Raw genomic sequence first — 19179 nt, 5'->3', positions numbered from 1 at the left:
AAAAAAAAAAAAAAAAAAAAAAAAAAAAAAAAAAAAAAAAAAAAAAACAAATATATTTAAAAAATAACTCACAACATTTTATCCAAATCACGGCGAATATTAAAAACTTGGCATCACTTTCTTTTTAATCCGGGAGAGACTTCATTATATTTTAATATATATATATATATCAGTGTCGAAACACTCAAAATACTTTTGAAACTAAAATAGTTTGAGCTTGTGCGATGATCTCATCATTTGCTTCAAGCCTTTCTTCCGTGGAACATCCTTTTCAAATCTGTGAACAGATAATAAACGCTGCAGACCAGATCGGAAGTTCATTGATGCAGCGACTCGAACTTTAATTCACGCAATAGTGCTATTATAGCCATCAATACGGTGACCCGTCGTCGCGATATTTTCATTTCTCCGCGTGCAGAACACAGTATCCGTTTTGAAAATAAGGCTCTCACGCAAACATCTTTAGGATGTCAGTTAATTCCCTCTTCCATCATCGAGTAATAATTTTTAAGATTTCTTTTGATATCTACTCTTGCAAGCATTCACTTTGTTCAGCATTATCGGTATGCGTACGACCTCGTTTAAGATCAGTCAACAACAACCGATAAATTCTCTGTTTTAACAGAGCAATGCTTTCGTAACAGTTTTTAATATAATGATAAGTTTCAACGCATGTCTCCCATGAGAAAGTAATCTTTAATCAGAATACGAAGATTGTGACTCGTTGCAAATAAACGAAGTATAAGCAAAATCTTCAAGGACTCCTTCTTTGCCCAAAAAAAGATATGAATTTTCGATTAGGGGACGTGAGCTCCATGTGTCAGTCCTAGTAATTGTTGATAAATACCTTACAAAGTATTTTCATACTACCGCTCGTTACGTTTACAATTTTTTTGATTTGCATTAAATGACGTTAATGGCATTTCTCACTAAAAATCAAGTTCAGTACTGGCATTACGTTTCTTTCGCGAATGTCAACTGAGAGATTGTAATGATCGCCACAGTAAACAACGCGATAAAAAAGTGCAAAACAAGTGAAGAAAATGTTGAAGAACATGCGCAAGACTGTATGTACTCGTGATAATTAAACGTAACTCAGTAAAGGCTTACTTCGGACGTCTTTGTCAGCTGTTGCTTAAAAATTTCTTCCGCTTCTAATACTGAAAAGATTGCTTATAATCTGTGAGCGTGGGCGTGGGCGTGGGCGTGCGCGTGGGACAATTAACACAAGAACTACCGAGCAAGTTCTTTTGATTCCTATAAGGCATGTAAGAGATTTTTATTTGAATATTTACGATCAGTTCTTCTTTCATTTCTAATCTATTGTTCGCGTTAGCCAATTACATTTCCACCAAAAATGATCACAGTCGCAAAGATAAAAACAAAAAGCTTGGCACTCGTCGTAAACATTCCCTGATAGATTGGCAACTCAACGGAACCTAATGATTGCGATGTGCCCGCATAGGCGCGCACAATAGATAAAAACTTAAGACAACCTTGATAGAACACTGACAATTTTTCTATATTTTCGTGAAGCTTCTGGAAGAACAAATTCACATTTCATTTGTTTTAATGCACATTAGCACGTACGTCATTCAATTGGAAGTAAGTTTTAAGTGGAAATGATCCCTTTTAGTACAGAAACAGGTATACATCATATGTCGATAGTGCCACAACTTGAGTATATTGTGCGCAATATTATCAAAGGAGATGGTGATCATAAATGCAAAGTCACTCTAAGCGTGTGTTTCATCAGCAGGCAAGCATAAAGACATGCCCATAAAAATTAATTGTTTTGTGCACAATTCATCCATCCATTCCATCTTGGTTTATTGGCTTGATTTATATATTATTCATTCGAATGAATATCAGATTGTAACAGCCTTGGCGGTCGTTAATCCATGTTTTTTTTTTAAGCTCAAAGGGTCAGAAAAGCTTTGATGGCATGCCGCCATACGTAAGACGAACGAGACGAAGATTGATGAGCCGCACAATTACATCCGCGAATCGAATTATTTAATACTCCTCCAAGTAATGCTTCTGAATAGTAGATCTTACTATGCAGAGGCAAGAATTTTATTTACTCATATTTTTGGCGAAAGTAACGTAAAATGACGATTTGCTCCGATCTGATATTTTCTCTATCTTTTGTTTCTATCCCCAGTTCGGTGACAAGTAGAAAGGAAGTGAGGAGAGAGAAAAAGATAGAAAGATGGTTTTGCGTCTAATAAGGTAAGTGTTGTGCCTTTACCGACTAAGCACACACTATAGCTGCGAGGGGTTAAAGTTAAAATCTCCCGCACTTGAAATTTGAAGCCGCGAATACTCGACTATTCATGCGAAGACTGATATTGGTATTGGATGCCATAAAACCTTGTCTCTCAAACCATTGTTATTCTTTGTTAAATTTTCCTACAGAGCCAAAGTAAAAAATATTGAATGAAAAATGTGTTAACATTCAGGTGAGGGGATTATCAATCTCTGCCATGAATAAGATGAAAATTTTTCTTAACCATTTTTTCTCCTTACAAAAAAAAAAAAAAAAAAAAAACAATTCAACTTCTCTCGTAATAATTTTCTCTCTATTTTCCTTGCAGTGTTATCCCTACAATCTCAACGTTCCCAAATACTACCAAAATAGCTTAACTTGTATCAAGTAATTGTGATAAGTTTGTCAATATCTTCCCGTCTGAATTCTTATAAGTCTTCTGAATATGCCTAGGAATGCACGCACGTCAGTATATCGAGACCATTGAGAAAATCTGTTAATTAATTGCTCATGATATGAAAGAACATAAATATTTCTTTGTTTGATCGCGGACTGAATCTTTCACGAATCGCAATAAAATCAAAATAATAATTTAAATAAATTTATTTACATATGTACATACATACATATATATACATACATCTATCTATCTATAAACAAATAATAGTCATAACATGTATAATAACGATTCGTTCACATATAAATTAATATATATATATATATATATATATATATATATATATATGAGCTTACCTTTTTGTTGCATTTATTCAAATGTACATAAAGTGCATGCATGCATGCGGCAGCAATATTGTCACTCGTTAAAAACCGTTGTTTCAAAAGGCAGTTGTTTTGTTGTTGATCTTGTTGAGAGAATTATTAAAATTGGAAAACTCAAACCTCTCTTCTTATTTATTTCTTTAACTTTTTTATTTTATTTTTTTTTTAATTATTTATCCATTTAGTTTTTTGCTTTCTTTGCTTTTACTTTTCGATAGATATGTTCAGATTATAATATATATAGTTTTTCTATTTATTATTGATATTATTATAAAATCATTTTCATTTTCTGTCATTTTGTTATTTTTTCTAATTTTGCTACATTTATAATGAAATTGTTTTTGTTTTTGTTTTTGTTGTTGTTTTTGTTGTTGTTGTTGTTGTTGTTCTTGATTTTGCCGCTTTTGTTCTTCTTTCTTATTATCGATTTTAGAAAAATTTTTTAACTGCATTAACTCGCGTTTAAAGCACGCGAACATTGTTGTGATGCATCATTTTACCGGTACATGAAAACGATTTGATTTTATTTTACAACGTATACGTTTAATGAACGGTGTCTTTGCCTTGACATCAACAAATCCCACACGTTGTCTTTGGGGACGCATTTATATAAATTATAAGGATCATACATCCAAAATAGCCATCAGACCTGCAAAGAGTAACAAATAAATGGAAAATTCATTATTAAATATTTTGATATTTATTCAGTATTCAGTGCCCATACGCAAAGATACGCAAATATATATTATCTATTAATTATTGATTATATATGTGCTTGGTTGGACTTGGTTGGAAAAACAAGCATTACGAAAGAAAAATTAAAGCAACGAAATGACTTAACCTAAAATAGCCAAAACTTATTTTATTTCGATTGTAAACCTAAGCAGGGCGATAAAGAAAACCATATTTACTTATTTATCATTGCATCTTAATATGAGGTCCATCCATCTAAACCATAAAGACAATCTTCGCGTTAAGAACTACAAAATCGCAAAGACGCGTCTAAGCAGTGGAAAAATGAAAAAGTTTGGAAAATGACTGCCCCCACTACACCTTTTAGGATTAATAAATCTTCGGATAAATACTCCCGAGTAAGGCTAGTATGAATGATTCAATGCACAGAGAACATGGGAAAAAAACATTTTCACGTTAAAAATTTTACCAAATCTTTATATTATTATGGCATTGAGTATGAAAAATTCGTATCAAGACTATCCAGAAATTATATCTTGCCGATGTAAATGCGAATATATTCTTAGAAGTAGATGAAAAGTCTCACGATTAATTAACCTTAGGACGAAAATGCATTAACATAATCTTTTTTAATGAAGTTGTTAACATAGTTTACGTAAAACTAACGTAACTCTGTCTTCCATATATTTTTCATTGGCTAACTTAACCCTAAATTCTTCGAAACAATAAACTTAACTGCCAGACAAGAGAAGAGAACTAACACGATAATGTCAAGTGTCAGGTGTTTGTTCGATTACATTAATTGAAGTTTTTGTTTACAATCTATCAATAATCAATTCTTCCATGATTGTATTTGCATTATAATGATGCTAGAAATGTTAGGCTAAATATTATGAGAGCAAAGTTAGGAGATATGTCTATTTCTTAGATCAGCTTTGTTAGCTTTGTTGTTTTTATTGCAACTTTCGATTATCAGCTTCTTGACTTTATCGTTTGTAGGAACTGAATATACCTTAACTTCTCAAATCATTTTGAAGGATCTTCCATTCTTATATAGGTCGTCCTGTTTTGACAACCCCCTAGTAAATCGAGTAAATATGCAAAACAGAATTGTCATTTATAGTATGGCATGGCATGGCATGGCATGGCATGGCGTTTAGTGTAACGTTTGGTGTTTTGTCATATGTGTTTTTTTGTGTTTAACAAACCCTTAATATGTTAAAGTATTAAACACTTAGCACACTTGGTATTAATTCCGTAGTAGATAGAGTTCTTGCATTACGAGTTTGATTATGATCGACATAATCGTCCATCTAATCGTACTAGAGACCAAATTGAAAAAAACATTTGAGGAAACTGTAACAATCTTGCTAACTGGAGACTGGACTGAAAATATTGGTGCTGTTAGTGAAAGTGACGAAAAAAATCGAAATTTATCCATTATATATACATGGCGTACATGGTCCAGTACATTTCGATTTACATCTCCATTCTCACAAAATTCATCCAACACAAGAACTGGAGCGGGCTGACCATGTCCATGACCATAGAAGATAGGCTAACGGGATACTCGGATAACAGCATTTCGATGACGATTTTACGCATTTTCGTATTTTTTTCAGTGATGAGGTTCATATTTCACTTGACTTGGGTATGTCAACAAGCAAATGAAAACCCACAAGTAACCGTCAAGAAACCGTTACATTCCCAAAAAGCCAATTTACGGTGTGGCATGTGATTTGAAGACCAGTACATTGTCGATAGTGTAACACAAACCGTCAATTCTGATCACTACTCACCGAAAGATTGGCAATTTTTTTGGCGGGAATTTAAAGATATGAATGTTGAAAGTGTATGGTTTTAAAAGGAAGGTGCGCCAAGCCGCCGACACGCCCCGTTTTGGTATTGTTGCGCGAGAAAATTTCCGCACGTGTATTTTCACATTTTGGTGATGTGGTGGTTAGCCCTCGATATCGTGCTAATTTTTACCGCTTGACTTTTGTTAGGTGTAGTTACACAAAGGATTGACTTTATGTGAAAAATGCTCAAAGCGTTGACGCCTCGACAATAAACATTCCTCAAGTTAAGGCCGAGCTCTTGGCCGCTCTGTGGAGACCAATCATTGAAAATTCTTTCAAAAGGATTCAGTTCTGTAAGATGTTCCGTGCAAGACGTTCGAATAATCTTGCGTTTCACAAATAATGCCTTGGCCCAAGCAATATACTGAAAATAAAATTTGATTCAAATCTCCGAAGTCTGGATGGATAAATCTGTATAAGTCATGTATAAGTCCGGTGTAAGATTCGCTGTAGATCTTTCGTAACATTTTCGGAGATTTGTTTAATTAATTTTTTTTTAAGCACAAATAATGATTGGATATATTTTTGAGAGTATACTTAATAAAAACAACCGCTTTAACCATTTTGAGTAATAGATTACTGAACGGAATGAATTCGATGCAGTTATGCTGCTAATTTACAGACCTAATAAGCTTGAGACATAATGTGTAAGGATCTGTGGAAATCATTTGCAAAAGACAAAAAAAAAGCTGAAAGAACAAAATTTTCATTGCTGTATAAAATGGAGTGGGTGCGGTTGATTTTTTCTATTTTCAAAAGAAAAGTTTTTACCGCACAGGCCTGTAGGCAGCATTGCAAGCGTGTCCTTGGAAAAGATCAAATCACTTTTAAATTCTTTCTTTGGAAATTTTTAGGTGATGTCTTCATTTTCGATAACGGGAGAATGTTTACCACAAATACTTGCGCAAACAGACAGGTGGACAGACGGACATGTTTAGATGCTGTCAAAATTTCTAAACTGGGCAAGAATTTAAACACTTTATGGGATATTTAAAGCTCGCTTCTGCGCGTTACAAAGATATTAAAAAAGTAATTAAATTTTTATCGGGGCGGGATCAATTTTTCTCATTTTTGTACAGGTACTACAACATCGCCCATACCATGTAACGTCAACTACTTTTGTAAATTTATCTAAAAACAATTTTTTATTACTTTTGAAAAACAGAGGTTTCCTCAATTTACATGGTTTCTGCAAAAGTGTTCATCGACCAATTTGGCCCATTTTCAATACTAAGCGGCGTGCAAGAACTTCCACTGTTTGTGCCAAATTTGATGTCGATAGCTTCACTTTTACGGGCAGGAGAATGTTTAAAACAGACATTACATAGACAAACGGACGGACTGACATGCTTAAATCGATTTAGGATTTCGATGCTGATCAAGAATATATATATACTTTGTGGGGTGTCTGATGTTTCTTTCTGGGCGTTGCAAACGTTTTGACAAAACGAATACATCACCCATCCAACAAAACGTTGTCAATATTTTGCTTGATTCCCTATTGTTATTAAAAATATTTTCTCTCAGATAATTTGAATTTTTACTTAGTGAAGAAATTAAATTTATATAGAAATATGTGAGCGAAAGAAGGGGGAGTGTCTAGGGCAATAGGCAAGGTTAGGTAAGATTAAAGTTAGCAAGGATGCGTTTTAGTTGATAAACAATTCTTCATAAGTTGCCTATACCTGCTTATTCTAATTACTGAGAACTGTTACAACTTAACATTTTTTCATAACTCAATTCACTTATGATTCTTTTTAACATTTTTTGGCCTTTTTTGTTTTCTCATTTACTTTACGCTCTAAAAATACTTTCTTCTGCTTAGTATAATTTAACCTAAGAATGCATTTCACTATCAATCAGGAACAGGAACAGGAACATGATATTCTCTATTATTATCCAACAAGAAGTACGTGAACTTTGAAATACAATCAGCTAAGTATAATTGATTCTCGTAGATATTTCTCGCAAAAGTTAATATTGATACTTTTTGCAGATCATATGTTCTGTCTAACTCATTCTCTTTTATCGTTTTGTGGAATTGGACTGTAACTCCACCAACCAAGGAATCATACTATACAAGACTAAGTCAACTAAAAATCGTATCCAATCTGCCAAAGAGACTTCACTGTACAGATGTACTCTGTAAGAGTGACTTTTACGCTTCGTTATGAATAAAGTAAAAAATTGAAATTCATTGAAGGACATAAACGTAAAGTTTAGAAAAAGATGAAAGCCTTTTTTCTCAAAAATAAAATTAACTTATGCTTAATGAAAGAAAATAAAGCATATTTTCCTTTATTTTCGTATTTTGAAAATTGTGGACTTGAAAGAGTTTTCGTCTTTACTCTTCAAAACGGTAAAGAAAAGGAAAAAAAAAATTAAACGAAATGTGCACACAATTGGAAATGACAACGACAACGACAACGGCAACGACAACGACAACATTCAAAACAAAAAAAAAATAATAGAAGAAATAACAACAACAACCAGAAATGATTTATACTTTTAAGGAAAGCTTTCGCATCAAATACTTTATACAAACCTATGTGTGAAATAAAGATTAGTGTAGTGTCATGAAAGCTTTTTAATGGAAAAACTAGAAAAATCACACTTTCATACTACAATAGTAAGCGTATATTGTCATAAGTTACGTTATAGTTTTTTTTTTTTTTTTTTTCATTACCATTACCATATTGTTGTTATTATTAAATTGCTTAAGTAGTTGTAAATGAGTATTAATACGCACTCTTTGCCTGTTTGAGTATAAAACGATCCTACATTCTATTTTTCTCTTTCCCTTCGTCGAACTTTTTATTACTTTAATTTATAATGTGCGTCTTCCTTTGTATCTATATCTGCCTTTGTCGTCTCTACCTCTATCCCTTGTGCGTTGCTTCTTGCCTCTTACCTATCCTATCTCTCTTCTTTTTTTAAGCTTTTTCGGCTCTAATTATTGTATAGTTTTTCAATATTTATTTTTTTATTATTCAATAGCATAATACAATATGCAATCAATAAGTCTATCCACATCCATATATATATATATATATATATATATGAATGTGCAAATTTATAGTTCGCTAAGTGTGCAGTACTTATTTATGATTGTAAAAGTATTGAGTGCGTGTGTATATCTGCATACAGCTGAGAGAGTGAGTGATATATGCAACAACTATGCACGATGACCTTCTCACACTGCCATGGCTGTGTAAAGCTTTTTTTTTTTTTATTTTATTTTCTTCTACATTAATATTAGTAGCGTATTAGAAAAATACACTAATAGCAAAATAAAAAAAAATAACAAAAAAAAGAAAAAAAAAAAAACATTAGCAAAAGCAACAAATTAACACAAACACAAAAAAAAAGTGAAATAAGACAAAATTCACACTACAAACTACAAACATTCGCTTAATATACAAAATGAAAAAAAAAAAAAAAAAAAAACAACAAATTTTCTTTTCATTGACTAAAAAAACTTATGCATTGTTTGTGCGTTTTGCGTTTACACTCAAGATCGCACTTGGACAATCGCAAATGCACAGGCACGCAATTATCGACACAGACAAAGGCACAAACACAGGCACATGCGCTCGTAATCAGTGCAACCAAACGTTTGTTATCGTTTCCATACGTGAGATGGAATTTTCAAGTTCCTTATTCCAAAATTGGCCGAATTGTAGAAGAAAAATAAAAAATGAATAAATAAATAAATAAAAAGTTTTATAACAAAAATTAATGCATTATTAAGAGAAAATATTTATTTCTTATTTCACGTAGGTTTTTTTAGGTAATACAAAAAATAATTATCGTAAGCTAGAGAATTTTAGAGAAGATCACTTACTTCTTTCTTATTTTTTAACTTTATTCTCCATTTAACAAAATATAAGCAACAACAAAAAAAAACCGTTTAATGATTGATATGAAAAATTTAAGCTTTACCAGAAATATGTGCTGAGTAGCATATGGGGAAAATCGCCTCTACAGTCTTTACTCTTATCGAAATTCTGATCACCCTGAAACAAGAGAGTACGACATCAGGGGGATTGTCTCATGAAGTAAATGAACTGTTTCACGGGACGTTGGGGAACCGTATGATTAAAACCAGAGGTCGCCGTTCATTTCAACGCCATCCCGTTTTGGCGAATCGAGCACCATTGACAATCATTGCTTGATCAGCCTCATTTTCGAATATATAACCCAACTTATTAATCCGAAACTAATGGGTAAATTTTGAGACACCCTTCAGAATCTTTGAAATCTTCATCGCCGAACTACAACTAGGGCGACAAAATATATTCAACTTTATCCGAAGGAATTTAAATTTACTTTTCATTTAAGAAAACAAATCTCTTACAAATGGTCTACATATATATTTTAATTATATTTTGTCCGAATATATGGTATACATTTTATTTTTTTAATCAATTAAAGTGATTTTATTTATGCAATACTTTGAAATATTTAGTAAAATAAATGATTTAATACGAAGGATGTTGTTGCTCGCTTCACAATAGCAACACTTTTCGTTATTATTAAAATTTTATATTTTGTACATTGCATATTGCAAATGGAAGAAATAAAATCTGAAATATAGCAGTAATTGTTCCATGTCAATTCGAGAGATTCACTCCATGCTAGCCTAACTCTACTGAAAACAATATTTCATAGGAACTTTGCTATGAAACTTTAATAAAAGCATTTGACGGTACTCAAATACAATAAAAACTTAACATAACCTATACATAATTTTAATCGGGCCGGGGTTACGGTTTTCTGGTCTTCATATTAAAATAGAAGGGTATCAGTTACACTCGCATTCGTACTCGTACCTTAATATAATTTTTTTATAAAATATTTTAAAGTCAAATTTAATCAAAAATTTTCTCACTTCTTTTCTTCTTCATGATGTTAAAAAAAAATTAAAATAATAATAATAATAATAAGACAAGTAAAACACGTACATAGAGTTTAAAAAATACTTTCTTTAATTGTTGTCATGTCAATGGGTTTTTTGGAATGGTTTTTACACTGACCCCCGCCAGAAGGCCACAACTATGAGTTGATAATAACTCTCATAGGGTATGAATTAATCATTCTTTATCTGTAGTAGGCTTGTTTGCTGGCTAAGGACATGATGGGGAGAGGTAAGACAAAATCAATCCAGAATTTTATACTGTTCGATAATCGATATAACATACAGAATTTCGAATGCGTTGTTCTAAGTGTTATCAATGGACCGATAAATCTTGTATTGCCTCATCTTTCAATGTTGACTTTAAAAATAAACTGCCGGGCACTCTACAACAGGCGATATTTGACAAAAAAAAATTTTAATTAATTTATTATATTAATTGAAATATATATATTAAAAATTTTGCTTTCATTACATGAAAATGATATTAAAATAAATTAAATAAATAAAACTAAAAACAAAGTATATTAAGCAAATTTACGCTTATACATATCGATATATATTCATCGATCAATTTTAGTTTTGAATCATTTATCTAACCGTATAATATATTTTAATATATTATTTAGATATAATATATTTTAATATATTGTTTAGACCTGGTTTTTACTTCCGTTTTGCACGTTATTTAACAAAAAAAAAAAAAAAAAAAAAAAAAAAAAAAAAAAAATGCTGACCTTTTCATAAACTAACATTAATAAAGAATTTCATTGCAAGGCTTATAAAATATTCTTAACTCTCAAAATGCAATGAATTAATGATATCCAAATTTATGCCTTATGCGAATTTTAGATATATTTGTAGTTTTTTTTTCAGAAATTCAGAGAAAAAAAAAATTATTTTTGAAAAATTTAATTAAATATTCCTTATTTACGGAAATTTATATATAAATTGAAAACGGTTAAGAAAAACAAAAAAAAAACCTATTAAGAATAAAAAACTGTAAAACTCTTTTTACTGTTGTTATTGTTATTGTTGTTTTGTGTTGTTCTTGTTGTTGCTTAGTCGTTTCATATAAATACAAAGAAATAAAAAGCAATAGATAAATATATAGTTATATGTGTTGGCACAACCTTCAAAAAATATTTAACAACAATAATAAGTTAGTAGTCGCCTAAGTCGTTGCTGATATTGTTATTGTTGCTGTTATTGCTATTGCTATTGCCATTGCTGTTGCTGTTATTTTATATATATATATATATATATATATATATATACACTTTAGTTTCTACGTATGTAGATATATAAGTACGAACATCCGAATGTGTGCGGCATTTATATTATTTATATTATATATTGGTGTTGTTGTTGTTGTTGTTGTTGTTGTGCTATTCTCTATTCCGACACAACTCATATGCGTAGCAGGAAGTTAAATTTCAAGGATTGACTCATTGAAAGGCGAATGAATAAGATCGAAATAAACAGAATACAACGATAACAACAACGAAAAAAAAAAAAAAAAAAAACAAAATACAATAATAATAGCAATAACAAACGACTGTTAGAGCGCATGCACGAGCCACAAAAAGAAAAAAAAAAAATTCGTCAAGATCAACGAAAACTAGTAGCAGCACAGCAACGGCATGAGTAACAACAACAAAAAATATACACAGATTCAAAAACAAAGCAAAACAAAAGCGAAACAAATACTTATACCTGTACTTGTGTTAAATAAAAAAAAAAAAAAAAAAAGAGCTTTTTTTTATTCGCAATTTTCATTTCACTCTTCTAAATGCTTTTGCTTTTCTTGTGTTCTGTGCTTACGATGCGTTATTAATTTCGTAAATTTACACAAAAGTCATCACATTCGGACTAATGAGAGAAATCAAATCAATAAAAATTCATTTTTCCTTTTCTCTCTCTCTATATATATATATATATATATATATATATATATATCCGGAATTGAGGGATGTTGGAGTTCTCGGTCTCCGAGCCTTCTTATACACAATATATCATCTCGAAGACTTCAAAATGTTTATGTTGTTATAAATGAGAGTGAATTAACGAAAATCAATTTGGTCCTCCGGCCCCGTCTATCTTGTGTGTTCTTTACATTCATCAGAAAAAGTCAGAAAAATTAATATAAAGCGCTCAGCTTATAAGCGATTAGCTTATACATCTCTAATTATTGCTTCACAAAATTAAGTTTAAACATCAGTATATACTCTTCTCCGCACCTTCCAACTCTCGTTATTAATAAATCTTGAAAAGTCGAAAAAAGTAAATAAAAAACTAAAACACTACAACACGGCCTTCAGTATCTTTTATGTTGTATAGCTGCCTGACCGTCAATTCTGTGGCTTCAAAACTTTTTGAAGTCACAGTGAAATAATAATTAAAAATTATTTTGATCAATATTTTGATTTTACTTAGCAAACATTGTGGCGAACTTGATATTCGCATATTTGTCTGTAAACGTGTACACGTGGTTCCTTATGTACTTCAATTATGGAAAGAAAAGAAAAATAGTTAAGAAAATCTTTTCTTTCTCGAAATTTCGGGTAGAAATCATTTATTATTACAATCATTTTAAGGTTAAATGATGAGTAGGTCAAGGTCGACAACTGAATACCGTACGAAATTAATAGAAGTTCTATTTCCTATATATAAAGCGTTTTTTTTTTTTTTGTTTTTTGACATTTTCTATTAATATATTTCATTGGCAGAGAATATTTTTTTTAATTACTTAAGTAATAGTTCACATCGAAACTTTTGAAAAATTATGCTGAAATCGAATTTCTTGATAACAATTAGGTGATTTTCTCTCTTTCTATTAAATAAAAATTTTTCATTCATTTTGGAATATACTCTTCAATACATAAATCTATGAAAAGCGAATAAAAGCGGTATAAATGGGTAAGATCGGTCACAAAGTACCCTACACCATATGACGCAATAAAATCTTCTTCATCTGTTCTCATCATAAAATATCAAATATTATATCTCATTAGCATACAAATGCTGCCGCATAGTCTGCTAGAGAGAGAGAGAGAGAGAGAGAGAGAGGAAGACGCGACTACTAATGTGATTTAAATTTAGCAGATTGATTATTATTACAAATCACTAGAAACTACATCTTATCGCCATTTTACATTTTTTTTTTTTTTTTAGGAACGTTTATATGAGAAGAGATTCAGAAAAATGATCGAATTCAATTCAAATTTTCAACATTGGTTCGACATATTAAATGCCGTTTTTAAAAATTATATCATTTTCCTTATAACGATTACTCAAAGCAGTACTTAATGTAGGATGCAATCTGATCTAATATATTTTAAAATAGGTTTCGTCTCTCGGTCAAAAAATGCCTGTGTGTTATAATTCATCGTAATATCTCGAAAATTTGTGGCTTGTCATGTGAGCACCAAACCACGTAGATAGACAGACAGACTGGTGAACAGAGGCACAGACAGAATATAACTATGAATTGATTAGTGCCATAGGACTATCTCAACAACTATCTCAAGCACTTTTCAGTGTTGTTTGTTATTCGTCTAAAATTAATATTCTCTTACCCCATAAGTACTGTAAGAAACAAAAATATCGCTGTTTATCAAATCAAGGCCTCGGGACATCGGGACTCTTTTTTCTCAGTTTATTTACATGGCTCTTTCAAATCGCAATAGGAAAGAAGATAGACATCTTTGTCTCCTCTTAGATTGGTATAATATCCGCCTGGGTGGCTGAGTAGGCAAAATTCTCGACTAGCAACTCAGTGATTGTCGGTTCAAATTTCAAGTACGGTAGAGTTTTTAATAAAGCCGAAAGCCTTAGATGCTAGTGCTTTAAAACTTTTAGTCTTCGAATTTATTCGCTGGCTAAATTAATAATAATAATAGATTGGTATAAACCACAAAAAAAAAAAAAAAAAAATCCGTATAAAAATATTATCGCATTTCCAATGTGATGTGAATGATTTCTGATAATTTGTGAGAGGAGACTTATGTAAACGATTTCCATATTGCGTCCACCTTGCCAGAAGACTTTCCAATAGTTTTTTCACATCAAAATATCACATGGCCATGCTGTCGATCTATGGTAAGACTATCAGCAAGTAATATTTCTCCTTTGATCCTTTGCCGCATGTATGAATATAAAAGACGATTTTATAAATACATTTTATTTCATATTTTTACACTCGCCAAGTGTTCACCACATTCGCACGTTAGTTCAAAAAACTTTTTTTTTTTATTATTGTCAGCAAAATTAAAGATTACGAATATCGATTCGATAGGAGAAGAGAAAAAGTGAGAAAATATCGTAAGCTAGACGTCAATATTTCATAGATTTAATTTTAAATGTTGAAGTTATTGTCTCAGTAATCCTCACGTCGAACGACGAAATTTCACAAAAAAAAAAAAAAAACTTCAATTTCTTGAAGCCGTATATCCTATGGAAGGTATAACAATTTTAATGAATAAAATATATGAGGTAAACGTATATCAAACAAATGCATCTTTACACTACACTATTTGCAATCGAATGTAAGATAAACGAAGCAAGCCCTGTAGTGGATATTGAAAGAGTCAGGTAAAGGCGAACTGAGTTTTGCATTAGGATGAAATTAAGACTGCAAAGTTAAATTTCGGCATAAATAAATGCATAATAGTTCAAAAATTAAAATTATCTTCCATTTTATGATGAATAGTTGGCGTAAAAAGTTATCGTCTATTACTACTTTCTTAGAAGTAATCCAAGTAATCGGTTCCTTCGAAGTCACTTTACAGTTTATTCTTTAGTTTATTGCAATACATATTAAGATACATTAACAAGGGCAAATTTTGCCATCTATGGAAATTTCATCAAAATTTTAATCCAATAACGAAGATTTCACGTTCCGATAAAATGATTAAATTAATTAAAAATTCTCGTCCACATGAAAACATTTGAAATGCTTCGTAATTTTTCGTTTTGCTAATAGTAAAAGAGAAAATCATTGCAAGGATATTAAGAGTATTGCTTATAAGCTGAATTCACTATGATATAATTATTGGATGTGCATAACTATCCATTTTTGTATCCATCATCGGATGCCTTGCCATACACTAATTTTTTTTTAATTTTTTTTTGTACTGGAATTGTGAAAAAAAAAAATGAAGAACAATTGCTTTACATACGATAAGCATAGGCATTGTTGATCATTCTTGTGAGACTGCTAGACGACGTGGCAATCAATGCCTGGCCATCTCTAGGCATTTATTATTTAAATTACTAAATAGCAAAAGTGTAAAGTGAAAATTTGCCAGATATATTTTTATCTAAATTTCATAGATAAGATTTGAAAAATAACTGTGATTTATTTACAAACCTCAAGTTAAAAAAGGTTTCACAATTTCATTAGCACATACATGCCCTAAGTGTATCTCTATCATAAACTAACATTTTGCCTAAATATTTTCCAGAAATGTTTAAATCGTCTTAAATGCAAACCATCAATTTTTCCATAATTTGATCAATGATGATGATGATTAAAGCAATGCAATCGATGCAATGATTAATACATATATATGTTATATTAAATTTGATATAGAAATGATTGGCAAAAAAGATCATTTAAATAATATAGTATTATTCAGTAAGTATTCAGAGCTGGAATAAATCCGGTCAATTCCGTTGCATTAAGATTTTTAATTTTATGTCATTCAAATGCTAAATATTTTCACTATTGAAATTCGCTTATGATAGACGGTTGTCTGAACAAGACAAGAAATTCATTAGAATGTCTTTAGATTCATTTTATATATTAAAAAATGGTTAACATCTCTAAGCTACTTTTACTGGGTTAGTCTGCTTTTGCCTTAATCGTCTCATAAACACTTACTTGTAAACAAAAAAAAAAAAAAAAAAAAAAAAGTTTTATGTTTGTGTAGAGCACCAGTAACTGCCGCTTATTCCCACAATTCATTGCACTTTGTGTTTTTTTTTTTTCTTTTTTTTTTTTTTTTTTTTGCACACTTTTATTTTGCATTTCTCTTAAAAAGTCCAGAACATCCATGAATTCATATACGAGCGTTGTTTGTATAACATTCAAAGTGTGTTTGTATGCCTGCATTTATCCTATATAGAAACACACGTACACACTTATACATATACACACTTGTTTAAAAGTGACAACAGGTCAACGACCGTTTTGAGTGAATTTTTATTGTCTGTTACTTGCATAACAATAATAAACAAATAAAAAAAATAAAAATAAATAAAAATAAATAAATAAAAAATCAAAATAAAGATGCACGAAAAAATAAATGAATAAGAAAAAGTTATTTAAAAAAATTGAAAATGAAAACAAGTTAGAAAGTCGGCCGACAAGTTAGTGCAAATATTAGATACCCATTATTATTAGTTAGATCAAAAACTTCTTTTTTTTAGTTGACTTTTCCGATAATGAAAAGTGATGGTCCGACGTGGTCTCCAAATCAAATTTCGTTTTCATTTCAGTCATCCCAGCTAACGGCATAATATAGAGTAATATACATAGATATAGAGATATATCTGTATTTGCAGTTGTTATTTTTGTCGTCATGAAAGCCGCGGAGAGTAATTCGTACGCATTTTTAATGTGAACCTCGGGAACCCCGGTGTTGCAGTAATTACGTCTGGCAAAAGTGTACAGACCGTGTCTTTGGCATATCTATTTAGTGATCTAAAAAATATTGAGCCCAAGGGTGTTTATAGCATTATTTTAATCACAAATATTAATGTGTCTGTAAATGATTGAAATTTACTCTATGTGAGACTCATTTTTGTTTCGTTATACAATATATGCAATCTATATACAACAGACAGACAGATGTAGTTTAATACATTTTTTATACATGCGACGTTGGATGCGACAAACGTTATAACGAATTTGGCATATTTTCTGATTATACATATACTATATGTATGTCATATACATAAATGGATGCGTTCAAAATTTCCATCACACTAATTAATAAATTATAATACGTCCGCACTAATAATAATTTGCGTTGTTCTATCGATTGTCGCTTGCAAATCTTTTCATAATCGAAAATTTTTGTAATTAAATTTCGTTTGAAAATTTTTAAATTTAAAGAAAAAACAAAAAAAAAAAAACGCAAAAAGAAAAAAATTTCCGAAAACTTTAAAACTGATAATAACGCGTGAAGTAATTTAATTTAGTGTGTACATAGGTATGCATGTGTTTGCATTAACAAATAATGTTTATATTTGATGTGTACCAAAAAGTATAATAAATAAAACAATAAAAACACTGAAAAAAAAGCGAAGCAAATAAGTGTACAAGTGTATGTGTATGTATATCTGTTGTATTACTATGGACAAGTTTGTGTGCCTGTGTGTGTTGTTGTTATAAACACACACATATACATGCGCATACATGCATATATATATATATATATATATATATATATATATACATACACACGCATATATATATACATATATATATATATATATATATATATATATATTTATGGCCCGAATGCATCAGAAACCGACAGTGAATGTGATTGTTGAGGCAATTGAACTTTCTTAAGAAATTGCGACATGAACACTTTGAAAAGCTCTGGATTCGCAAGCAAATGTACGCCAATGACCGAGTTCGGGTGAAAGACCTTCGATAACCATCATCATCATCATATTATCATCATGGTAGTCATTGCACTCACTATACTAACTCTCAACGCCACTCAGCGTTGCACGGCATGGTAGGCATGGTATGGCCTGTTTGCTTGCTTGTGCCTGCCTTGTTTGCTTACATACAAGATTGCGTATTGTGTATTGTGTGTGTTTTGGTTGTTGTGTTTTGTGTTATGTGCATCCCAAACCGAACCGAACGACGTTTGAAACCAGCCAGTCAACGACACAAGCAACATCAACAAGAGCAGCAGCAGCAATTTAACCAGCACAGCAGGCACAAAATACATTAAAATCAACAACAATCGTTACGGCATCAGGCAATTGCCTCGTATATACAGTGTACATACAACAATAAGGCGCAGTAAAATTCAATGAACTAAATATACATTTAGGTATGAAGCTAGATACGGTAGATACGAGTCCTCAAACAAAACAGAGAACAAACCAGCAACGAGAATAAGAGTTCAAAAACTGCTTAACCAGCAGATAAAGAGAGAAATGCTTTACTTATGTCTCTCAAAATCTTAAAAATCTTTTTCAAACAAATCTCTCTTATTTTATTTATTATATATATATATATATATTTTTTTTTTTTTACCCTATTATTAGGCATTTGGGTGTCATTGCATTCTCTGTGACAGTTACGGTTAAAAAAATAGCAAGAAAAACAAAAAAAAAAAAAAAAGAAAAAAAAAAGGGAAAAACCCCAACTAATTATCGGAAACGTCATTCAACAATTCATTTACCCTCAACAATTATAACAATAAATAATAAAAGAGAAAAAGGAAAAATTACAACAACAACAACAAAAAACACTTAATAGTGGGTAAGCTATTGTTTATCGGTTAAAAATAATCTTCGACATCTCTCGCAAGCATAAGCTGTACAATGACTAGAGAGATGATAAGATATTTGCTCGCCAAATTGGGTGACTCAGAGAATTTCAATTTCCAAAAAAAGTGCAAAAAAAAAAAAAA

The 19179-nt window shown here is 31.0% G+C and overlaps 1 protein-coding gene and 2 long non-coding RNA genes across 7 annotated transcripts in view; 1 reads left to right on the top strand and 2 right to left on the bottom strand.

The window, feature by feature from the left end:
• LOC119631523 overlaps positions 1 to 3193 on the bottom strand; it is a 16790-nt gene extending 13597 nt beyond the window's left edge. The window contains exon 1 of the long non-coding RNA XR_005246669.1: positions 3023 to 3193. This is a non-coding gene — a long non-coding RNA (uncharacterized LOC119631523). The remainder of the gene's footprint in view (positions 1 to 3022) is intronic.
• Positions 1 to 7484, top strand: part of LOC119631521 — a 26339-nt gene extending 18855 nt beyond the window's left edge. The window contains exon 3 of the mRNA XM_038023822.1: positions 7427 to 7484. Coding sequence (XP_037879750.1) covers positions 7427 to 7441 — 15 coding nt within the window. The 3' untranslated portion in view covers positions 7442 to 7484. The remainder of the gene's footprint in view (positions 1 to 7426) is intronic.
• The window catches only part of LOC119631522, a 31250-nt gene continuing 15553 nt past the window's right edge, over positions 3483 to 19179 (bottom strand). For all 5 annotated transcript variants that reach the window (XR_005246668.1, XR_005246665.1, XR_005246666.1 and 2 more), the window contains one exon: positions 3483 to 3698. This is a non-coding gene — a long non-coding RNA (uncharacterized LOC119631522). The remainder of the gene's footprint in view (positions 3699 to 19179) is intronic.

The sequence above is a fragment of the Glossina fuscipes genome, unplaced genomic scaffold (assembly GCF_014805625.2).
Source record: "Glossina fuscipes isolate IAEA_lab_2018 unplaced genomic scaffold, Yale_Gfus_2 1, whole genome shotgun sequence".
In the NCBI taxonomy this organism is placed as follows: Eukaryota; Metazoa; Arthropoda; class Insecta; order Diptera; family Glossinidae; genus Glossina; species Glossina fuscipes.
The sequence above is the reverse complement of the archived record's forward strand: the minus strand, read 5'-3'. Positions and strand labels throughout refer to the sequence as shown.